At 40.2% G+C, this 25,696-nt stretch overlaps 1 protein-coding gene across 3 annotated transcripts; it reads right to left on the reverse strand.

Moving 5' to 3' along the window:
- Window positions 1-607: 607 nt before the first annotated feature.
- Window positions 608-24,984, reverse strand: LOC143106758 (tripartite motif-containing protein 16-like protein). Of its 3 annotated transcripts, none has more exons than XM_076271227.1 (8): window positions 24,639-24,984; window positions 20,977-21,072; window positions 19,819-20,052; window positions 19,240-19,393; window positions 19,122-19,154; window positions 17,512-17,556; window positions 3,776-3,826; window positions 608-2,076 (listed from the first exon to the last, which is right to left on the reverse strand). In XM_076271227.1, the coding sequence occupies exons 1-8, from the start codon at window positions 24,957-24,959 to the stop codon at window positions 1,562-1,564; spliced, it is 1,449 nt and encodes a 482-aa protein (XP_076127342.1). In that variant the 5' UTR covers window positions 24,960-24,984; the 3' UTR covers window positions 608-1,561. The 3 variants fall into 3 exon arrangements, with proteins under 3 accessions (XP_076127342.1, XP_076127341.1, XP_076127340.1); XM_076271226.1 differs by having other exon boundaries at window positions 3,776-3,823; window positions 24,630-24,984; XM_076271225.1 differs by having other exon boundaries at window positions 24,630-24,984.
- Between the last annotated feature and the right edge of the window lie 712 nt (window positions 24,985-25,696).

Genomic DNA, 25,696 nt, shown 5'->3' on the forward strand with positions numbered 1-25,696 from the left:
AGTAAAGCCATTTTAAAGCAATTAGCGCTCGATGTGGTTTTATGCCCCCAACGTTGTCTTCCATGCAGCGCTGCCACCGCTGACTTAAAGGCACCTAATCCTAAACCTAACCCCAACCCTAATTTTAACCCATGCCTAACCATAGTGCCTTCCAGGCAGCGCTGCCTTGAAGACAACTTTGGGGGTATAAAACACCAAGAAACGCAATGCGCCATTGTACTGCCCCCTGCAGATTACACCCGAATTTGTTAGATGTCAGTTGTTTCTATATTCAGTCCTTCTAAGCGGGATGTTAAAACCTACAATCTTCAAGTATTTATTATAAGTGGCAGGGACTTCCTGTCAGGCAAAGCCGATCATCTTGCCTATTTTACATATATATCCTTTACCCCTAATTTAAGTTGTTAGGCAGATTATGTATAGGTCCCGAAAGGTATCTCAAGCTCGGAGATGTTTGGCATTCAGCTGCTGTCTGAAGACACAGGTTATAAAAGTTGGCACAAGCATTGGTTTCGTGGTGATCTGCAGAATCACCACAACCAAACACCAGCTTTTAAACACAGAAATACCCTTGCCCCATATAAATGGGAATCAGAACACCACAGCATACGGTTATGAAAAGTTTATATAGGATAAATATTGATTTCAGAATAAAAGGAGGAGGCATGATAAGCTAACTCAGATGACCTAAGTACTAACACAACATTGGAAAAAGAGTTTAAGGAAAGGAAGGGATAGAAAAGAATAAGTTCATGTCACGCTGTACAATCTTGCGAGGATCCTTGGCTTCTACCGGACCCAGAGTTTGTATGGCTGCTTTTGTGCAGGCACACTGAGACAGGTGGCCCAACGAGGATGAGATGAAGAGAAACAAAAGAGTAAAAAGAAGTGAGCGGGGTAGGGATAGATGGAATGATAGGAAAGTGAAGAAATGAAAGTGAGACGAAGTAGAAGTTGAAGCCTCGAAGTACGGGAAAAGTTGCCTTTTAAAGGCAGAAAACTCCTCCTCTAACAAATCATTGGCTACTTAAAATCTATAAGTCACAGACATCTCTATAAAAAGGGTGTCTCCCCCACAGTGTTCAGAATCAAGTCCAGTCATTTTACATTGTTGGATACAATAGAAAGAAAATAAAACATAAAAAGAAAAAACTATTATGTAGTCTATATAATTATATTAGATATACTTGCATACATCTTGAATTAAATCTACACACAGGATACATCATGACTTCAGGTCTAATTCTTATAATGGTGGTTACTGTTTCTCATTGAAGTACGTTTGCATTACAGTTCATAAATGGCATCGGCATTGATTAACTAGTAAATGCCTCAATATGAAATACTTCAATAATTCGGTTCAAAGATAAAATGCAGTACAGCATAGCATTATGATAGGCACTTTGCATAGCACTTTGCATAGAATTGTAGACTTTAACAGCATACATGGCCCGACAGGTCCAGATTTTTGCACCACACACAACACCGTATACATAACAATTCCCTTAACTTTCTGAAATTGCTATAACCTACAGGCTTATTACTTTATTCTATATGCAATTCAAATAAGCTTTAATAATGATCCAGTATGTAACCCAAATCCCGGGTAGAGTGATTCAGTGAATGTGGTTTGGACTTTGTGCAGGAGGGTCATTTTGTCAGAGACATTGTAAAAGGCCAGAGTTCCTGCCCTGTGATCCACATACACTCCTATTCTGGAGCTGGGCTCTAGAGGGATTTTAGTCTCGTCATAATAATAACAGAAAACACAGTGGGAGCGGAAAACATCCAGCTTCCAGGACAGTTTATTACATCCAAACTCAGGTGAACCTTCACATGCATAGGTCCTTTTGATGCTTCTGTATGAGACTGCTATAGTAGCACTCCCACTCCACTCAACCTCCCAGTAGCAGCGTGCAGACACACCCTCTCTACACAGCACCTGATACTCATCAAATCGTTCTGGATGATCAGGATATGACTGGGCCTCTATACTCTTTGCCACTCTCCTGTTCCCCTCAGACAGATGGAGGTTACGGTGTGCTGTGTTTGGATCCAGAGTGAAGTGACAGGAATCTGATGGAGAGGATAAATCAGCAATTTTCACACACAATTTCACACACAACGTATTTTTATTAGGTGTGTGTGTGTGTGTTGCTGCTGCTGCTTTTTTTTTTTTTAATATGAATTTGTGTGTGTGTGTGTCCTTTCTTGCCTTGGTAAAGTTCTATATTACAGTAAAACAATGCTATTATTTTCTTAGGTTATATTGATTGATATAGAGAATTAATCATACCAATGCTGAATACGGTTACTGTACATATATTAACTAGATGTACAAAATATGACTTTTGATGTACAAAATATGACTGCCGCTCAGTCCTGCACATTCTCTCCGCAAAAATAAATCACGCTCAATTTGTCTCCATCTCCTACCCTTGCAACTTTGCAACTTTTGTATGTAAATGAGTGTGTGCATGTGTGCGTTTGCTTTTGTGTGTGTGTGTTTTCGCTTGTGAGTGTGTGTGTGGGGGTAATGGTGTGTGTGTGTGTGTCACTGTGTCTGCTTGCCTTCATGTGTGTGTGTTTTATGCTGTGCGGGTGTAATGGTGTGTCTGCATGTGTGTGTTTTTATGTGTGTGTGCGTGTGTTTGTGCATATGTGTGTGTTTATGTGTGTGTGTGTGCTTGTGTGTGTATGTGTGTGAGTCTGTGTGTGCATGCCTGTGTGTGTGCATGTGCGTGCATGCATACGTATGCCTACATGTCTACTGTGTGTGTACTGTATGTGTGTGCGTTTATGTTTATGTGTGTGTTTGTGTTTATGTGTGTGTGTGTGTGCGCGCGCATGTGTGTGTGAGTGTGTGCATACCTGTGTGTGTGTGTGTGTGTTTATGTGTATGTGTGTGTGTGGTTGTGTGTGTGTGTGTGCGTTTATGTGTGTGACTGTGCTTGTGTGTATGCATTTAAGCGTGTGAGTCTGTGCATGTGTGCCTGTGTGTGTGCATGTGCGTGCATGCATACGTATGCCTACATGTCTACTGTGTGTGTATTGTGTGCGTGTCTATGTCTGTGTGTGTTTATGTGTGTGTGTGCTTGCGAACGTTTGTGTGTGTGTGTGCATACCTGTGTGTGTGTGTGCGTGTGTACGTTTGTGTGTGTATGTGTGTCTGTGCTTGTGTGTGTGTGCGTTTATGCGTGTGTGTGTGTGTGTGTGTGTGTGTGTCTGCTTGTGTGTGCATGTATCTTTATGTGTGTGTTTATCTGTGCTAGCAAACTGGAGTAGCTGCAGCAAATAGCCAGTGCTCCCAGTGAGCTCTAATGCTAGGTCTAAGAGCATCATCTAAACGTGCCTTTTTGCCAAAAAATCCGGTGCAAAATGAACCTAGCGGTTAATAACACATGTGTACCGAGTTTGACTGTTCTCTAGGATTTATGCTCCGACGACTAGCGTCATAAGGTCATTAGCGGTTTGTGGTAAAACTGGTCACATTCGATTAGCATGAAAACAAATCCCAGAGAACAGTCAAACTCGGATCACGTGTTATTAATCCCTACAGTAGGTTCATTTTGCGCCAGATTTGTCCTTTAACAGACTCAAAATGTCATTAAAAGTTTTGTGCAACATGAACAGGGCTCTTACATGACAAAACAATGCGTTTTCAACTCTGATTGTGAAGAAACCATTTGAATTCAAAGTTTGTACTGTTGTACTGTGTGTATTTGTGCACGTGTCAGCATGCGTTTGTGTGACAGTATGTACATATTAAACTTACACGGTAAGAACTCTTCTCTGGTCACTGGTTCAGGAAAAACAACCTGGACTACTGAGACAGATAACATGGCATTATTACCAATTAGATTTTAGTGCAATGTGCATATACAAATCACAGCCTGCTCATTTTTAGACCCCATTTACAAGTAGGCCTACATGGTTATTTTGAAAAGCATTTCCCTTCATTTGTGCCCTATTTGAATAAAATACAAATACAAATAAACAAACATATTAAAGTGTATTATCTAAGTTGTCTGTCACTGGGCTATGCTGTGCTAAAACAAATTCCATCATTGGGATATTAAAATATATTCCATTCTATTCTATTCTATTAGATGAAGATATACAAATATACCCATCCAAGACATTTCCCCCACAATAACTTATACTATCTATGGCCATCTATTTTTGTAGCTGTTAAAATAATTTGACCTGCGTTTTTGTCAATTTGTTTATGTTTTTATTATTGATATTTAATATTCTATTGATATTATTGTTATTATTACTATTTTGATAAATATTGAGGATCATTATGAGGGTCCAGGGGTGCTGTTAAACATACCATTTTAACACAGTTTGGGAGGGACAGAAATACCTTAACTCATTGAATGCCAAGCTGTTTTCAGGAGCTTTGTCCTAGAGTGCCAGCAATCTAGACCATTGCTGATGATTTGTGTACAGCCACAGCATATTCTGTGTTATAGCTATGAACACGTACAATACCTCGATTAAAAGGTGAGACTTTAAGCTCTCAGTGCGTGCAAACCGTGTATTTCTACACGCCTCCGTTCCTGAGAAATCCCAAGCTAAACAGTGGCTAGTTTTCATCAAAATCGCTGTTTTTTTCTAGAAATGGAGATAAACGTCTTTCATGAAATATGAAGTGTTGCCTGTTACTTACTCGTGTAAACATTCCGGGAAGTGATCAGTGAGACCTGGCGAGACTGCCACCTCGTGATAGACCCACGAAAATGGCCTGGTTTTGACCTGACGTGCATGCGTCACTGATTCGACCCAAAGCGGCAACCGAGTTATGATAAAATGTCCAGATAAAATGTCCAGATTGTTCGTTTTCATGAGTTTCACGATCGTCATATAGTTCATTTCTATTCATCACAGAGTTCCCAAAATCACATATAAGGTGTATTAGAGTGTCTAGTTTCGTAATTAAAAAAAAAAGCTAAAAACGTAATATTACGTTTTTGGCACTCAACGCATGGGAAGGAAAAACGTAATATTACGTTTTTGGCACTCAATGAGTTAACAGAGCAAGCAGGGCTCACCTTCTGTCTCAGCTAGGTGACTTAAAGGAGAATTCCGGTGTGATATTGACCCAAAGTGTGTTGAAACATGATACCGAGTGTGAACATATGTCTCATAGCTCATCTCGGCTTGTCCCCTGCACTCAGAAATCTGGCGCTAGTTAGTCGATGTTACCAAAAGTTTTTCGATGGGGTTGCCTCGGGCATCGGCCTAGCCATGCAAATAAATCACTGTTTTACACCATTTACGAGGCTCAAAGTAGCTCCATACTTCATTGGTAGATTTCCGAGGGCCTTGACATTTAAAACGATACATTGAGAACTTTGAAAAAGCACTGGTAGTTTATTTATAAGACGATTTATACAGACAGTACCTTCATGAAGTTTACCATTCACCGCCATCTTGAATTTAGTCATGATAAGTCGAGCGACGAGTATGAATGAACAGGTATGATAAGGGATTAGACTCCAAAAATAATTCAGTGGAAATGCATGGATTCCAGTTGCTGGAACATTGGCATATCACTTCACTACTTGGGGCAGCCGTGGCCCACTGGTTAGCACTCTGGACTTGTAACCGGAGGGTTGCCGGTTCGAGCCCCGACCAGTGGGCCGCGGCTGAAGTGCCCTTGAGCAAGGCACCTAACCCCTCACTGCTCCCCGAGCGCCGCCACTGTAGCAGGCAGCTCACTGCTCCGGGATTAGTGTGTGCTTCACCTCACTGTGTGTTCACTGTGTGCTGTTTGTGTTTCACTAATTCACGATTGGGTTAAATGCAGAGTCCAAATTTCCCTCACGGGATCAAAAAAGTATATATACTTATATACTTGACAGAACCCTGCATCAGGGCCAGTCTGGATGACTAAAGTTCTCAAGAAACTTGAGGTTGGTATGAGGGAGTGTATTATGTGTGTGAGCAACCTGCATGTTACTTATCTGCCTGAATCTCAATTCTGATCACAACAACTCTGGGCAAATTACCTGTGCAGTGCTGCATTCATTGTTTTGCACTTTTATAATCACCAAAAGTAGGTTATTGGTTTTACCAAAAATATTTGGCAGTATTTTTAAACTACAAACCTATAAAGTATTTTGATACAAAATATGATGCCATTTTTTTCCAACTAAATAAAATACAAATGACAACATACTATTTTGTATTTTAAATACACGGCTTCGTAGACCAGCAATCTACTTGTCGAGGCTCATAATTTGAGAAACACTGCAGATCATAGACAGAGAAAGCTCTGGGAACAGAATGCAGGCATGATTTTGTTGTCACACGCTACTATAGAAAATTAACTTTATAAAGACCGGCTCAGCCAAAAAAAAGAAAGAAAAAAGTATGCCAGATGGCCAGTCCAGCCCTGCGTTCAGGAATTATTGTGGCGCGTGCACAATGTTTCATTTATTGCTCCTGATCGGGACGAATAAAACAGGCAAGAGGGAGGAAAGAAAGATACAGTTTAGCCTAAGCTATGTAAACTACCCATAAGTTCAATATTTTACAACAAATGCTTGACTGGTTGAATGGTCATAGGCTACATGTCATCAGAATATCGCTAGGGCCTACCTGTAGACTACTGTAGATGTGATGAGCAGGGGCGTGCAGAGACATTTGAAGGGGCAGGGGCTCAAATTTTTTAAAAAAGGGCACATGGAACAACATTTTCAGAAAACGTGTAAACTTTATTTAAAACTTGTCTTTACTGGGCATCTTTGCACTGCAGAATATAATATCATGTTTTATAGAACATAATGCATACGAAAGCTAGAAAAGATACACACAATTTGAATGGTGTAAACTGGAACTTAAGTTTTACATTCCCTAGCCTATAAAGCTTTAATCATCTGAACCTGAGCTGGACATTTTTTTTTTTTTGCATTTAAATTCTAGCATTATGCTATTTCAATGATGATGGTGGGACAGGCTATTATATGGTTTAGCAATTTGCAAAGTAGTCTAATGTACTGATAAACATTTTATACATTTTCATATTTATTCATTATGTATCAAGAACAATGGGTGTAAATAGCAGACAGAGCTGTAACACATTTTTCTCATTTCTCTCCTTGGTTCTGAAAATTCAATAGGAGTGCATGTACTGTAGGCCTACTGTAGCCAGGGCACAGACAGATAGGTATTTTCAGTTTTCATTAGGCTATTGTCTACACAGAGATCATAGGCTATAAGGCTACATCTTATTGATTAAATTCAAAGCTAATTTTAATAGCCAAATCTAGACGCACCCTAGCGGCAGCAAATATGTTATTGCCTAGTCTGGCTTGTCAGGCTATAATTTTAATGTTTATCACAGTGAACTACCACCATTAGCAAGCTGGTGTCTTGCAGATTCACGTGCTGTGCGTGTGGCCACTGAGTGAAATGACGCATAATGTAGCCTACTGTAAACAGAGAACGACGTGTGGAGTTGGGTTAGTTAAACAACTACAGTAGCCTATGTCGTCGGCTTATGACGATTTAGAAAAGGTTTGCCTACTCTGTTTTATGAACTAGGTCTACTAACCTAAGCTACTATAACATTAACCTAAACAGAATATGTTATGAACGTTCAGCCTTAGATTTTCGAAGCTGCCAGGTTATTGAAATGGATGGACCATGACATGGTTAAAACGGGTTTGATAGCCTACTACTTCATTAAACATGAAACAACTTTAAACATTTTATTCTCTAAGCTGAATACTATTGTATGTTCAGATAGGCTAACTGCCAAGCGACCTTACCGTGCTCCCAAACGTCTCCTGCAGCACTGTGCCTGCGTGCACCTTCTGAGAGTTCACTGAATGACGTCACGGATTTCAATTAACACAGAAAATTGTTATTTTTGTAAATTTCTAATTTCACAAACTATTAATGAGACATTTTAGCGAATATTCACGTTGGAACTAGCGGAAGTATTACACATTTTAAAAAGTAAAAAAACGGGTCTTGTCAAAAGGGCACTTGGAAATTAAAGGGGCAAAAAAGGGCAGGTGCTAGAGCCCCTGTAGCCCCCCTTCTCTGCACGTGCCTGGTGATGAGTGTTTATGAGTAAGCTTGATGAACCATAAATTAAAAGTTTTCTTAACATTACATTAGGACATTATTGTCATTAAACGCTCTTACAAAAGTTTTTTAGCTTAATGTACCTTCATTTAACAGCTTCAGAGTCATTAGAATGGTTATATGACTTTTTTCGGGTTGAATGGTGGCCGTCTCGCTTCCCCCTAGCGCCTGTGAGCGGAAAAACCACCCTTGCAACTGTGGGCCGGCGGGCCGACGGCCTCAGTGTCAGGAAGTATAACGAGTGTAACAAATCGCTTTACTGCATTCAATACACGCTAGGCACCGGCTAGAAAAAGGTAGCGATGGAGTTTCTCATGACATTCATCATGACAGAGCCAGCGAAAAAGTAGCAAAAACCGAGAAAACAGTAAGGAAATTGCCAATACTGCATAGTTTACCTTTAATGGCCAATCGTAGACTAGGATTTGGGGGTGGCACCTGGGGTGGCCAATTGAATCTCAAGGATGACCTGTGCCACCCGGAGCCACCCCTCTGGCTCTGCCCCTGTATATAACTTCCACAACTCGTGAATAATGTTGCTGTCCTCTTAAAATCTAATTTACATCTGTACATATAAGCATGTATGTTATATTATTTAGCTTTATTACACATGATTCAGGCGATTTATAACATGTGCAAAGATGTGACATGTTCAATGAGATGTCATGTTGTTCAAAATATTTCCCTTACCACTTTTAATGTTAATGCATGTGGACACTAGGTGGCACTGTTATATTACATTTAATATTTAAAATATGGTTAAAATCGTTAGAAGGAGATTTTATGGTATAGAAATGTGAGCTTCACAAGTAGGCTACTAATATAAGGAAGGTGCAAATATTATGTAATTTATGATGGGAAATTAATGGAAATTTTGGAATATGGAATTAATGGAATATTCTCCTTTCAAACCACACAAATGCATTCGTAATCACACATATGTATACACATTTATACCTACATACTGTAGGTTGCATAGCCTACCAGATTGTGTGACCTGACCTCCCAATACCTCAAGTAAAGTTCCAGATTGGTTTTCATTTACTCTTTGTGTTCCGTACTGATCGACACCCATCATACATTATTATGACCGCCGAAGCTAGCGAAGCGGTCATATAGGGATAGTCAAAGTTTTTTTTTTTTTTCCCGTCATCTACTTCCTGAATTATTGGTCAACGATACCCGGGACACCGAACCACCGGGGCACATGAAATTTAGTGGGTATGTAGCCCCACTAGACTTTTACGGAAAAATTTTGTTTCGTCCCCGGGGGCCACTCCCCACCCGTGCTGGGCCCCCCAAACCACAAAAAAAGCAGATTTTCCTAAATAACTACCTGAACCGTGGCACTGAGGATGAAGAATCTTTTATGGTATGTTGGTCTCAAGGGCCCACATCAACCTGGCCCATAATCACTCATTTGTGATTTGCACCCCCCCGGTAAAAAATGAAAATGCAATATTATTCTGCTTTAATCGCCCCTATCTTCAGTTAAGATTTTCAGAACTGCACCAAATTGGATGTGTATGATTGACCTGGCATTCTCTACATTCTCTATATTTAGTGACTACACTCATTGGCCTGTAGATGGCGGTGCACACATATACACATGCACACACACACAGGCACCCACATACTATCGGTATTAGAACGGCCGATACATAATTACAAATTCAGTAAGATTAAAAGAAAAGCCAAAATAAATATTCATCATCATCATCATGGCTGCATTTCCAGTATTGGCAATAAGTAGTCGTTTGTCCACTAGATGGCGCATCGTTGCAGTGAGACGTAATTTTGTTGGAAGTTGGAAAAAAATGGACGCCTCCTACAAGGACTGTTTACCGCAGATAACGTCTAATAAGGATAGGACAATGTTCACATGAAATGTAATTCCCATTTCTTCTTGAAGCCGAAATAAATCTGAGGATGTTTATCGGACATGCTTGGTTTTTACTGCAGGTACGTTAATCTTATAATATCAATAAGGACCTAGGTAATGTTACCGTTAGCGTTGGTTGAGTGATGGAGGCCAATTTGATTGATTGCATTTATAGAAAACTATAAATGCGGTTATACCAAGCAAATTGATAGCAGCACTGTAATTGTATCTTTCGACTGTCATTTGTTGCACGTGCTACAAAAATCATTCTGTGCAATGGAAGATTTACCAACGTTACACCGGTCTGATACAGTTTTGCCTATACATGCGTGAGACTGAGACGCCTGTTTATTTTGTTTTAAGTGCGTGCAGGGTGTGAGTGGGGAATCGATGTGCTTTGATTCCCGCTTGGTAGTTGTAGTCTGTGAAATTAAAGAGAACGTGTGTGTGAAGTATCCAAACAATCATTATGGCTGATTTAGCAACACACCTTAAGCTACTGTGTAGTGGGTGGGTCCCATTTAGAAGTGGCTACTTCATTCGCGCTTTCCTTGACTCATGGAGCTGCGTGAATTTTATTACAACTTTTCGCCACGATATGGCAGTTTAAGTCCGCTTGATACTGTAAGGCGTAAGTCATTGGTTTCCAAAGGAGATTTTATTTGTGTCGCCAGCATAGCCTATTGACAATTTATGGTGTAAATAGGCCTACCTTATAAGCCTAGCTTAGGAAAGCTAACAGCTTTCTATTAGGATCTAGTTTGTTAGTTACAGTTTTGTCATAACTCCCTGATGCATTTTTGCATTTAGAATAGCCAGAGCGTGGATATCTCAATCGGAAAATTAAACAATATCGGGTGCCTATGGACTTGGCTGGGTGAACCCAGCCTGATCTGCCCGGGCATAAAAAAAAAAATTCTTGGGTTCCGGTTTCCGACCGACCCTGTCAATTTATGTGCGACCCAAATTTATTTTATGAGCTTGGGGAAGAAATAACACTAAATAGTCTAGGCTACATTAAATAAATCCACAAATAAAAGGCGAACTATAATTACATTAATTACCCCTTGCGTTATGTATAGGGATGGGCGTATTCTCTCTGTTACAAAGTAGCCTATGCACAGCTGTTCACGAAGACGATTGTTTTCGTCACTTACCAAGGCACTCGCAATTTTGTCCAAACACCGCAACTTTTTCGCAAATTTGACCAATCATCGTAGTTTCACTGTGAAATGTCACCTACCGCAACAGTCCCTCGCGCAGAATATTGAGCCAGATGGCACACTTACTTCTGCACCTTCTGCATATGACGCCAAAGACTGCCCTAAGTGTTCGTTCCTCTGCAGTTTTGATGACAATAAATAGAAGGCTAACGTTAACGATCTGCTTACTTGCATCTCTCAACCTGGTGTTGCTAACCTACCTATAGGCTATGAAAGTAAGTTAATTAAGGCCTACTTGGTTTACTGACATTTGAGTAGGCTATGCAACCCATTGGCAAACGTTTACCTGGATATGTCCTTTTAGCTTATGTCATGTTTATGTCAAGCTTATGTTTGCTAGCTTGTGGGCTTAGTTTGAGTAGTGCTACCAAAATCATAGAAATTAATAAAATTGCAAGACATTTACCTCTTCTATGATCCAAGAATAATTTCATTCGAGTTGTTTTTTTTAACATTTATTTTAACTAATGACATGGAAGACATTCCCAATTGCATCCACAAATGCACTATGCAAAAGTGATTTACACTCGTAGCCGAACACAGTGAGATGCAAGCCTTCCAATCCACTCAGAAATGTAATTAGGCTACTCGCACGTCCTTAAAGGGGCAGGCAGTCAATTAGACGTACACCACCAATGTAATGACATTAAACAGAAGTGTAGTCAAATAGTTTAAATCAATATGAAATTACTAGATACTTACTTGGATATTAGTAATTATGCAGGCCACAGACTATGAATTATTAAAAAGATATGAACTTAATATGAATTACAAAATATATGAATGTATTGAAACATATGACATGATACCATCTCTTTAGGTGACTGTCTTTTTTGGACAGTTCTACTATACTGCTTTGTGAATTACCTCAGTCAAAGCATTTTCACAAATAAAGTAGGCCTACTTTGATTTTCTGTAATCCTTACTGTTTACCTTTGATTATCCTATTTAATAAGCATCAAGATTATCAGTGTGATTTTGGTCTTACTAACCTTAATTGCCCTAAATTTAAACTATTTTTGCAATTTTCACTTCCTCCCGCAATTTCTCCACAAGAAACAGCTAAAATCACCGCAACTTCCATCCAGGCATTTTAGGTCGCAACAGTCTCAAAAAACCTCGCGAAATCCTGGAGGGATTGATTTTCTACCTATCCCTTACTGCCACTGGAAAAAAAAAAAAAAAAAAAAAAAAAAAAAAAATTCCCTACCGACCCATGGCCTCAACTGACAACCAACAGGAACCAAACCTTTTTTTTTTTTTATGCCCCGCTATTTATTTTTTGATTTCTTAAAAGATTGAGCTTGGTCTGCTGAAAGCCAGACTAGCCATGGACCTCAGTTACACAATGCAAGGGAACATGAATCAGCCTATATTTGCATGAACAATAACGGACAACAGCTCTTCAACTTTGGCCCGTTAAAATGTGTATGAACAGTCTAGCGACGCATTTCATCAAGGCCCATTTGGACATGTCAGTTATTTGCACCACTGGTTAGATGTAAAACAGCATTTCGTTTCAGACTACTGTTACTTAATTTGTGCATTAACAATAACGTTTCAGACTACTGTCTTAATTTGTGCATTGACAATAAAGTATTACATGAACTAAAGATGACTAAAATCTTATGTAGAAGAAGAAACATTCACAAAAAATCCATCCATCCAAAAATGACCTTTGTTTTTGATAGCTGTTGAAAACGGCATGGAACTGACATATGTTTTTGTTTATTTATAAATAAATAAATAAATAAATAAAATTATGCTGATACCTTTTGCTTTTCCCAAATACAATGTAGCCTACAGGTGTAAGTGACCTTTCATCAATCCAGTTGCAATGGATGAACTGTGATGAACTGCCCTACTTGTGATTGTTTAGAGATTTTAAAGGTTTTATAACAATGCTACATCTTCTTTGGCTATTCTACAATCTATTCACCTTTTCAGCACCAGTAGGCTACTTTCTGTGCAGTCACACACACACACTCAGGCATGCCAAACAAGCATACACAAAAGTTTCAAGAGTGGGGGATGGAGTAAAATATGGAGACAAATTGAAGTGTGATTTATTTTCGCGGAACGGATGTACAGGACTGAGCGGCGGTCATATTTTGTACCGCTATGCGGTACATCTAGTACCTAATGCTACACCCATTTAACAACGAGAGTGTAGGCTCTGTATCCTGTCTTAAGGCCCGTACACACCGAGTCCGATTTTTCGGACGAAATATTCGCACAAAATTATGCAGCCTATTAAACACATGCATTCGTATTAGTCTGTACGCACCGAGGACGAAATTCGTTCCGATTAAAAACATTTTCGCAACGGTCTCATTTCATGCGAAATTTCGCATGCGAAAAAGAGCTGTTGACCAATCAAATAATGATTTTGCAGGGTTCCATTGATGTCACAATAGAACGACGAGCAGAAAAAAAGCTGATAGATTGGGTGATCCTACTGCTCACAATGACTAGTCTCCTTAATAGGCCTATATGCCAAAGTTACAAAGAGTTTACGTTACAGTAGACTCTCTCAGGTGTTCAAGAGTACTCCTGACGAATTTCTTACGTAGTGCGAACTCCTTACAGACAGCTTTCCCCACTTCTTACCACCGTCCCATTTTACACTCAACCAAAAAGAATGAAATCTCACTACAGCAGTGAACAGAGGACTTCTCACTGCACATATTTGCAATTAAAAAATACAACATGCATTCATGGAAATGGAAGTTTTAAGAATAGGTCATGATAGGCTATGCTGCTGACAACAGCATTATGTCCAGGGTTACCACTATCGTAATTTTGCCTCACATTTCCTGGTGCGTTAACTTTGCTTTATGCTTCATAACTGAAGTAGCCCAATGTGGAACTCTGAAAAACGTTCTGTGGATCTTATAAAGGTAAGCTAATAACTGGTAGGCTATCATTATTAGCTTTTGCTGTGTGTTGGATCATCGTCATACAAGCTGATACATTTTTACCACTTGTTGCAGCAGTGCGATTTTATCCCATGCTCATTTCTACAGGCTGTCTCTGCCTCCGCTCCTTATACATTTTGACGTAGCCTGCGTGTGAAATGGTTTCGTGAGATGTAGCCTACATGATATAGGCTATGGCCGTTTTATAGCGTGTTGGCGTATAGCATTTTGGCATGTAACATTTTAAATGAGGCCTTGCCTACCCTACAACATGTTAGGCTACACCAGTCCGCCCAAATGGCATACCTCGAGTCCAATATGTGGGCACCCCTGGCTGCAGCTTGCAGATCGGGGCTGGGCTCAATGTGGGGCAGAGCGCAACGTTGAGCTCAGCCCAAAATCAGCTCGTCATTCCCTGCTGACCTCTCTGTGTCCGTCTATTTACCCGGACTCGGAGTTCAAATTTTTCTCAAGGAAGAATGCTTAACTCTATAAAAGCGTATCCCACCTGAAGTCCCATCCTTGACTGCTGTATTACTGTCCCCCTACCTGGATTCCTGGCCCGTACAGCCCCATCACCTGCCTATGACAACTCTGCCCGGATTCTGGCCTGTCTGCTGACCCACCACTGGCCCCATCACAACTTTATTTCCTGGACAATTCCGACGCCGGACTATTGCACTTTCTCTCACTAAATCATGATTATGCTTTATCATACCGGACACGTAATCATCCCACCTTCTGTAACCTCCACCTCAGGTGCTTTAAACACCATGTCCTTCTCTCCACACCTGACTGTCATATGCATTTGTCATTGTTTATAGACCTTACTATCCGTATTGACCCTAGGCAGATGGGTCAGGCCCTTGAGTCGTGGATCTGCTCGAGGTTTCTTCCTATATGTATCTCCAATTCTAGGGAGTTTTTCCTCGCCTCTGTTACCCATGGGCCTTCCTTCCTTCCTTCTTTCTTTTTCCTTTTCTTTTCTCCCTCTTTTCTTTTCTCTGATTGCCTACATTCTGTAAAGCGCCATGATACATGTGTAATGTTTTGGCGCTATATAAGCACAATAAATTAAATTAAATTAAATTAAGTATCCTCCTTAAACTAATGCCAACGTTAATCATGTCCCTTCCCGCCTAGCGTTAGAATCTGGTTGCGTGTGTGTTGTGTAGTGGGGTGGGTGTAGCCTACAGTATGGGTGCACTAATGAGCCCAACCAACTTATGTGTTCCATCAGTGGTTCGACTGCACAATTATCACAATAGCACAAGTAGAATAGACAAGGGATGGCTGTAAGCTTTAATTTCCCCAGCACCTCTCAAGCCAATGCACGGTTCCATGAATGATCAAGGCTATAATCTGTTTCAAATCTTGATGATTTTATGAGTTCTCCCTGCTTACTGAAAGGCGCTGTGTGAACCTGCGTGACGTGAGTGCGAAATAGAATGCGAAATATTAAAATAATCGCATCGGACTTGGTGTGTACACTTTGAGTTAGTGTTAATTTCGTCAGACGAGACGAGAGGAAATATGTTCGTCAACGACCTTTTTTTTCATGACTAAGACGAGACGATGACGAGACTGCAGTAATGTTCTGAAACACTGACTAAGACTATCTTAAGATGCATTATTGTTGACGAAAAAAGACGAGACTAAAATGTTTTGCATGAAATAAAAACTAAGATAAAATCTCTCTTCATTTTCGTCTACAAAATGAGAAGACAGAATATCTAGCTGTTACATTTTCAAAATATTCCGAATGAGTTCATACGCAACAGCTTTCCTGTAGGCTAGTCTACATGCTGTTGCTGCAACCCTGTGGCTGCAACACGAAACTACATGGAACAAGAACACTGGAGATTTCTGCCAGAGTTATTAGCAAGCTAACTACCTAAGCTTTATGCCACAATGCTACATACCCAGAAGTTGAAGCTTCTCTCATACAAATTAACATCCCCCAGAATGTCCATACGAAAATGTTCATCGTGTAATGTCAACTATTTAACTAGTTAGACTGATGATGCAAAGTTTGCTAGCAAGTAAGCTAATATGGAAAGTTCGCTAGCAAGTTAGCTATGGCTAAGATGGAGAGTCTGTTTGGGGAATGTGTTGTGTTTGGGCGCATCGCCATCTAGCGAGGCGGAGTAAAACATTAATACTTTGGTCTACCACAGTGTTTCTCAAACTTTTTCAGTTTCAGGACCACTTAACTAACCCTAGTAAAAAAAAAAAAATCTTTTACTGTCTATCGTCAAATCCCAGCCGAGCTATAACTGTAGCTCGACTTACCTGTGCATGTAAACATACTGACTGACAAAAAATCAGAATGAGTAATTATAACAGACGAGTAGCCCTGTGGACACACAATATTGTTGGAAAATTGAGATGTGTGAAACACTATTTGACTCAAATGGTAATCAGAAATAATTTGTTTTTTAAAAAAAAAGACTAAAATGTGTTGACTAAAACTGACTAAGACTAAGATACCTTTAGTTTTCTTTTGACTAAAACTAGACTAAAATGAGGAGACTTTTAGTCGACTAGAACTTGACTAACAAAAATTATATTTGAATGACTAAATATGACAAAGACTAAAAAGGACATTTCGTCAAAAGACTAAAACTAAGACTAAATTAAAAATAGGTGACAAAATTAACACTACTTTGAGTGCGAAAATTTCGCACACGAATTTTTCGCATTTTCGTATCGTATCGTATCTGGTGTGTACGGGCCTTTACCTTGCTTATGAGATCGAGATTCATTGTGTTCCTGAATGGTCAAATCCTCAAACCCTGATTTTTTCTATGACATAGTTCACAATTAAAAATCTGTAGCCTATATGTAATGTCATGCAAATAGGATACATCCTCATGTAGGCCTACACATAAAAATCACTTGGAAATTTTTTGTGTAAATGACGGCTTGTGTAGACAAAATGCATCTGGGGCCGTATTCACAAAGAATTTTAAGGCTAAAAGTAGCTCCTAAGTGGCGAATTTAGGAGCAACTCCTAAAAATAATGGGTGTGTCACTCCTAACTTTAGGACTCCTCATTTTTTTTACTGAAAGTAGCATTTTAGCACGAAGCATTTTAGACCAAGTAGCACCTATGTCTGGGACCGCTTAAAAGAAGTCGAGAGGACTCCTAACTCACTAAGACCTATTCACAAACCGCTTTTTGTGGCATTTCACGTTGCGATGTTTTGAAATGCTTATGCGGCTACAGGAGCTTCCAATCGCAAGGTTGTTATTCCTTTGGTGGTGGTGGGTGGGTGAGTGGGTGGTTGGTTGGTTAGTTGGGGGGGACACCACCAAGCATTTGTGCTTAGGGCACCCAAATATCTTCAGATATTAAAGCTGGGTTAACTCAGTAATAACTTACCATAGGATAGGCTGTCTTTACTGTCTGGGAGATCAGGGTCAGAATCTGGAACCCCAAAACAGAGAGACACTCATTCACCATGTATTTAAGACCAGACCTACACACAAATGTGTTCCTGATCATAGGCCTACCCTATATGATTCAAATGGTGTTTTCATTTGAATCCTACACAAATTACATCTCAAAGGCTACAACTTATACCTTCATGTATTTGCATGGCTACCTGAATGTGTCATAACAATTGTAATATTAAATGAGTTCTTGAATGAGGTCTTGCAATGCGCCATGAAATAACTAAATACGTCAGTCACCCATCAAGGCAGGACCTAGCCGGGACCTAGCCACTGATTGGTTGCTGCCTGGAAAAAAAAAATCAAACTTGGTGAGCGTGACGGGCGGATAATCGGAATAAAGTTACATCAGAGCCCGTCTTAGACATTCTCTGGTTACATTGACAAAAGCTAAAAGCTAGTGCTAACAGCGAGAACTTAGGCGTTTTCATTGAGAAAGATTGTGTGTTGCTAACTCTTGGCTGTAAGATGTCAGGATGTAAAAGCTAGTGCTGTCAAAAATCCTTGTGGGCTTCCTCATATTGAGAACTAAAAAGTCTCTGGAAAGTTGTGGATACTGCATGGGCAATGTAGAAAGCTGGCACTGGTTGCCAACCGTTCCGTAAAATATGGAATCGTCCCGTATTTGAAAGGAAAAAGATGTGTTCCATATTGAATTATTGAGAATCAACTTGTGCAAATCCTTGAGAGATCACCGGAACGCCGCTCAGCCAATCAGAATTGAGCTGAGCCTATTAAAATGGTGGAAACCTTTCTCTGTTTGTAACCTACATTAAAAAATGTGTGTAATTTATGTCTTATTATTGTGTGATTTGGGTTTTACAGTAGGCCTACTTTCCAATCTGATGTAATGTGAGACTTTGTTCCTATTGACAATCGGATCATGTCTGGTGGAATGGCTTGTGAAGGGTTGGTGCTTTCCTTTCTGGGCCACGTGGTCTACTTCCCTTTTCCTTGGTCATATATGGTTATATGGCACTAAAATGCCAACCCCCCCCCCCCCCATTCATTATTTTCATATCAGAAAGTTGGCAACCCTAACACTCCACAAAATAAGAGTTCATGGCATGGGCATCTCAAGCTTTATTGTTAATGTATCATATAACAAATGAGGTGAATTCAGCTCAAGTGAAGGTAGGTGGGCACCCTAAAGGGGAGGTCTGGGCACTCTACTATAAACAGAAGCAATAGCAAATTTGTTTGCCATAGATAGAAGTTCGGTTTCTAGATGTTGATAACTAGCTAATGCTTGTGCTAACTGTTTGCGCTAGCTCTAGATGTGCATAGCATGTCTATCAACCTTTTCAAGGGGTTCACAGCGGACTCATCAAGTGACAGTTTTCACGCCTGATATCTTCCCAAAAGTATGAATTTAAAATGAAATCCTTGTTAAGCCACTTTCTTGGTTTAATTGGAATCTATCAGCAACATGTCAGCAACATCTCAGTATGGAGTATTGCTATACTTCACTGAGTAAATGTATGGTGTGTATATTGTCTGGGGGACATATATTTTCACGTGTATAAGAGAGACACTCACATGTTACAGACCGGATGAGCTGGACGGGGTTCACTACAAAGAAAAAAAAAAGTTAATCTGGTAAGAATATCTGTCTTGATCAATGCACGTCAAAGTCAAGACTTTCACTTTGTCGAACCTGTTTCAGATATCTTGACTTTAGCCTTCTGGAAGAGGGATTCTAGTGTAGCCTCCACCTCCACCTTCGCGGCAGATACAGTATCATTCACAGCCTCAAAAGAGAAGATTTGGTTGAAAGTTATGCTGGGTAAGTCTTTGGAGAGAGGGGAGTTCTATGGAGAGAAAGGCATATAAGGTGAGACAAACCTCATATTCAGCCAGGGCTTTCCAGAAGGCTGCAGACATGTATGTATGTATGATGTATGATATCAGTAGATTTTGAGCACATGAATCAGTAGGCTATGCTCAGTGTTGGATATACTGTAAAACAATACATTATATATATATTTTATCTGCTTTTTCTACTCACATATCATGTAGCACATATAAAACCTTAATTTATCATGGACCCCAGACCTAGACACCAAACCTACTTAGTTTAATTCATGTCATACATGTTGCACAGATAACAATTATTTGATTATTATCTCTTTTTGGATTAGATTGTTGTAGACCTGTTTCCAATTCAGGAAATGCAGCACAGATCATTATGTAAATAAATATGTCATAAGGGTTGACAGTTATGTCATGATCTAACCTTGAGGAAATGGTTGTGCTCCTCCGTGTGTGAAAGCTGCCCCAGCTCAGCATTTTTCCTCTTAAGCTCAGCAAGGTCCTGCTGTAGTTGCATCAGGATTACTTCAGCCCGACTCACCTCAGCATTCTCCTGAGCTCTGATCAGCTTTATCACCTCAGAACCTTTTCTTACAATGACCTGGATCAACTCCGTAAAGACCCTCTCACTGTTCTCCACTGTTGTCTGTACAGAGCTCTGTTAGGAGACACACAAACAGATCTTAAAACGGTAAAGGTGGCTGATAAAACAGAAATTAAAACGGTAAAGGAGGGGCGGTTACGTTATAGGTATTCAGAAGGGGGCGGTTATGTTAAGTCCAGAGGCAAAGTCAGCTGTCCAGCCAATTAACATATTAACAAAGCCTCACTTTGCCTATCCCTACTTTTCGTTCATGTGACAGACTCTGTGTAACACAAAGATAGCAGCAACGTTTACTCATCAAGCTCAGAAAAATGTGGCTAAAATGGCAAATAGCACTGTGAAAGCAGTGACAAAAGGCTTAGGGCCTGTGTCCACCAATCGCGTTTTTTGTGGCGACAGCGCCCTCAACCATATTTCTGAGGCGCCCTCAACCTGACATTGACGAGCCCAGCGCTGCCCTAAAAGCGCTCAGAACGCTGCGCTAAAAAAGCCATTCTTCAGTCTTATTCTTATCTTACATTCAATAAAGTCATGATTTTTTTGCCATGCGCTCCACTTTTATTCAACTTTGCACCCAGGGGTGTGGCAATTAACGACATAAGGTGTGGTCTGGTGCATGATCAAAAATTGGCTACCTTACACCGTCTAAAAATCATTACGCCACTGACCTGGAAAACCTGGTCTATAGCGAAAGGTGCATAAAAAGCACAGCTAAAGACATACCGTCACGAGATGTAAGCAGCCTTTAGCAACCAGTGCCAAACGACTCCTCTGCGATCCTTAGGATTTTTCAGTCATTCAGTCATTCAAACATTATTAGGTAAGTGTTGTTGTTTTCAGGCTATGTTTTCGATGGTTACCCCACTCAACAACAAAATAACAAAATGCGAAAGGAGTTGTGTCACAAATTTAAATAATTATCAAATGACAGCTAAAACCTCCAGCAGCCACCTGTTGTCTTTTCTGGTCAGTAATCACCTTGAGATTCCCTACTGCCCGATACAGTTCCTGCAGCTCCTTCTCTCTCTCCTGGATTTTCTGCTGGAACATCCTCTCGATCAGTCCCAGATGATTCTAAAAAGAAACATGATTTAATATGCTTGCTATTGATTCATCAAAATACAGTAATCCTCACAATAGTAACTAGAATGTCTGTGGCCCGGAAGGGGAGGTGACCCACAAAATAATTTGTTATGAATAATAAAATTGTGCTGTATAATGAAAAATGCATAGATACAGATGGGGACCACCTGTGCCAATAAAACAAGAACTTTGTAATCTCACATTTAGGTTGGGCCAATAGAAACTGATATGGTTGTGATAGATTATGTCAGTCTGTCATGAATCACTCATAAGGAAAGATTCCAGCTGCTGCTTAGCTTGGCTTATTAAATAGATATTATGATGTTGTCAAGCGACAAATTAAGAAACTATGACAGTTATCTAGTCCACCCATCCATCTGAAATATACAAGTGCCCTGCTATTTTTTTGACAGATTATGCAACATTGGACCTTCCTCTTTACAATAATTTCCCAGATCTTATTCTCTCTAATGGAAAAGTCACTGAAGAAAATGACTTGAAGGCTTATACATTTAGTTTTAACTAGATGTACCGCAGAGCGGTACAAAATATGACCGCCGCCCAGTCCAGCACATGTTTTCCACAAAAATAAGTCATGCTGAAAGGCATATGATTCTAACTGTCTCACTGAATTGCATTATGCACACTCAATTCTCACTGCTAGACAACAAGTACCAAAACATGATTAGTTCATAGATTTCACATATAATATACAATAATAATAATAATACAGTAATATACATTTTATACAACCCCATCCCCATCTTGCCTGTTCATAATTCTGAGAAATTCTTGAATTGTGTGCATGTGTGCGTGTACATGTTTATGTTTATGTTTATGTGTGTGTGGGTGGGTGTCTGTGCGTGCATGTGCATGTGCTTGTGTGTTTGCATGTTTATGTGCCTGTGTGTGTGCATGTGCATGCATGCGTATATATGTCTACTGTGTGAGTATGTGTCATACGTATGATTGCTGTGAATGTATGTGTGTGCGTGTGTATCTGTTTGCACATGTGTGCATATGGAATGGGTTTACATGACCCCTGGAGGCAAACATATGCAAACATTGGTCATCCTAGGCCCTCTGGTTCTCAAGATATTCACAGAAAACTGTGTCTGCCCTACCCTCCTTTCGGGGGGTCCAGTCCAGCAGGGGGGCTACAGATCAAAACGAAAAGCGATGGATCCATGCTATCCATGTGGGGTTACATGCCCACCAAGTTTCGTGTACCCCGGTCTTTCAGTGTCCCGGGAATCCTTGTTGGTGTACGGTCACTAAATGTACACATAAATAATTTTATTGTATACAATTATTTTATTGTAAGGCCCCCCATGAACGAAAGTCCACGAAACTTGGCATGCATTCGGAGGGTGTCATAATGATCCTATAACTTTCAATTTCGTGCAGTTTTGACCATGTCAGCCAAGAGATATTGTGATGAAAACACCTAATGTTTTGCTTTTTAATTTTTAACTAGGTGGCGCTATACATGAAATAAGTGGTAATGGGATAGGTTGACATGCTCCCTTAAGACCAACATACAAAAAAAGGTGGACCTCCTAGGCCCTACGGTTCTCGAGATATTCACAGAAAACTGTCTCCAGCCACCTACAGGCCAGTTGGTGTATAGTAACATAAATAAATTTATTGTGTGGCCCCCCATGAACGGAATTCCACGAAACTTGGCGTGCATTCAGAGGGTGTCATAATGATCCTACACTTCCAATTTCGTGCAGTTTTGACTATGTTAGGTCACAGATACCAGATACACCTCATTTTTACTTTTTTGTGTTTAACTAGGTGGCGCTATACATGAAATGAGTGGTTATGGAATGGGTTGACATGGCCCTTTGAGATCAACATACAAAAAAAAAACTGGTCCTCCTAAACCCTACGGTTCTCGAGATATTCACAGTGTCTGCCCTACCCTCCTTTCGGGGGGACCAGTCCAGCGGGGGGGCTACAGATCAAAACGAAAAAAAGGAGGTTCCATGATATCCATGTGGGGTTACATGCGGCATGCCCACCAAGTTTCGTGTACCCCGGTCTTACAGTGTCCCGGGAATCCTTGACGGAAATTTGGACATGCGAAAAAGAAAAGAAAAAAAATCTGACTAAACCGCTTCGCTGCGCGGCGGTCATAATAAGATTCCAAAGAAAGAGTAGGCTAAATTGTGAGTGCATGGTAAAATGTTGCACGTTTAATTGATTTTTTTGTTGGTGATCAACTAAGAAAAAATTGTAAATGACTGTGTACAAACAAAGACAGCAGTATTTAAATAAGGGGGTTGTGTGTTATATTGCTCTCCATCATGGAGTGTCTCATAAAGCAGACAAACTGCAAATTCAAAAAGAAATTCAATCCAGTGGAATTATTGGAGGTGTTGATGGATTAGACAAGCAAACAATTAGGTCAGCTGAAAGGGAACTCTGAATATTACAACTATATAGTGAATGGTGTGAATGTTCAGGTGTGATAATTGAATAAAAGCAAAAATCCATATTTAATCACATTTGTTATGATAAACATTCCCAGACATATGCTCAGTGTATGAAAGGGAGACAAGTAGCATAGCCTAGCTACAGGATAGCCTACAGTCACTCCGGCCTATTAGTTTTAGCCTATTTTTGGAAAACTAGCAACCATGAAAGCCATGTTTAGTTTCAGCCTGTGGAAATCTTGCAAACTGCATGACCATCATGCACAACATGTTGGGACAGTATCTGAAAACCTGCTTTGGGGGACTGCAACAGACAGAGCTACAGGTAAGTTACCCGTGTATGTTAGGATATGGATACGCAGGTGAGTGAAGTTGCTCCAGCAGGTTAACTTTAACCAATAAACTTGTTTAATTAATGGATTGTTTCTAATTGTTTGTTATGTCAGTTTCTATATGTAAAGCACTTTGTGTTGCACTTTGTGCATGGAAAATGCACTATAGACTTCAAATAAAATTTACTTTATTTAATGTGAGACATTTTTGTAATTACTGTAATTACTGGTGCATGACCCCTTCTTAAATGAACAGCTCCAAGATACAAGGCATGAGAGAGAGAGAGAGAGAATTGGGCAACAATGGAAGGAGTGGCATGGTTGAGAGGAAAGTAGCAATGAGGAAATTAGGACTTATTCAGTTAAAAGGTAGCTTAGTTAAGGGTTGAACCATACAAACTGACCACACAATCTAAAAGGGCGAAATTAGAAGAAAGCAGAGCACATGCAAATGTTACACACCTATGTTGTTAAATCAAACATACAATTTGCCAAAGTTTAGCCACTGTATCTGGACTTATTTTCCAATTATAGTTATATTATAGTATAGGAATGTCATGAGAAAACAATACGAAAAGTGGAAGAACAGGGCTGTTTAATAGGCTACTAGACACTATTGTAAAAATAAAACATATAGGCCCGGAAACCATATCACTCCACCTATTCGTGAATTTGTATGGGACATTGTTTATGTACACAATACTTTAGTAAATCAGGCCCTTAGAGTTTAAGGAGTATAATGTTCATTAAAATAACAAATATGTATTTTTTAAACCTCAAAGACCTTATGACGAGACAAAATCCTCTCCTGATCCTTTTCAGGTCCAGCGAAACTTGATGTCGAATTCATGTTCAGCAAACCTCCCGTCTTCCGTAATTGCTCCACCACTTCAGCAATCAGAGTGTTTTTACTGAGAGCAGGTCTTGCCATAAATATCTGTCTGCACTGGGGGCAGCTGTAGATGCCTTTACCAATCTCCTGATCCCAGGAGCCCTTAATACATGCAGAACAATAGTTGTGTCCACACGGAGTAGTCACTGGATCCTTCAGTAGATCCAAACAAATTGGACAATTGAAAGACACACTGGATGAGGTACACGCCATGTTTTGTTACAACAGAGAGAGAGAGAGGAGACAGCAGTGTGAAAGATCAGTTTTGGTTTCCTGTATTTTTATCAGGAGGAGTGGCCCCATTGATGAGGAAGAAAGAAAGCAATCCTCTCTGTACACCCCCCGCTCCTCTCTCCCTGTTAGCTTAAGGCGAGACACGGCAGGTGAAAACATCGTTTTTTCATGCACTGGTCAATGTCGAGATTTTGGGCTAATTTGCTACCTTAGCATGTATTCTTTCACACTACTACCACAACAAAGCCCGATTTACACATTTAGGTGTTTATTTCGTTACATTTTGTCTACTCGCGTCTGTATATTTCTCCTAAATTCACCAAAAGTTAGTCTTCTAACGTTTCATGCTCTACCGCGACCGTGATACAAAACATAACATGTGTAGTAGCCTACCGTTGGAAAGCTCTGTTTTTCCTGCATGACGTTGTGCTATCCAAATATGGACACTTCCTTTGTAACCGCAACCAATCCCAAGTACCCCTGGCTGCAGCTTGCAGATCGGGGCTGGGCTCAATGTGGGGCGGAGCGCAACGTTGAGCTCAGCCCAACATCAGCTCGTCATTCCCCGTCCTCTCTGTGTCCGTCTATTTACCCGGACTCGGAGTTCAATTTTTCTCAAGGAACAATGCTTCACTCTATAAAAGCGTATCCTCCTTGGACTACTGCCCACTGTAGAATCTGTACACCATCTGCGTTTCTTGGGTAATCTAAGTAGG

Source organism: Alosa pseudoharengus, unplaced genomic scaffold (genome assembly GCF_046254945.1).
Source record: "Alosa pseudoharengus isolate Yale_2024_CS ecotype anadromous, Long Island Sound unplaced genomic scaffold, YU_APseudo_1.1 YU_APseudo_1.1_scf_6, whole genome shotgun sequence".
Lineage (NCBI taxonomy): Eukaryota > Metazoa > Chordata > Actinopteri > Clupeiformes > Clupeidae > Alosa > Alosa pseudoharengus.

Coding starts and splice junctions, on each gene's coding strand:
- LOC143106758 (XM_076271225.1), bottom strand. CDS start 24,959: ATGGCGTGTACCTCATCCAGTGTGTCTTTCAATTGTCCAATTTGTTTG. Junction 20,053..20,976: donor GGGCAGTAGGGAATCTCAAG/GTGATTACTGAC, acceptor GTCTCCTAACAG/AGCTCTGTACAGACAACAGT. Junction 3,827..17,511: donor TAAAGACAGCCTATCCTATG/GTAAGTTATTAC, acceptor TATCTGTCTCAG/TAGTCCAGGTTGTTTTTCCT.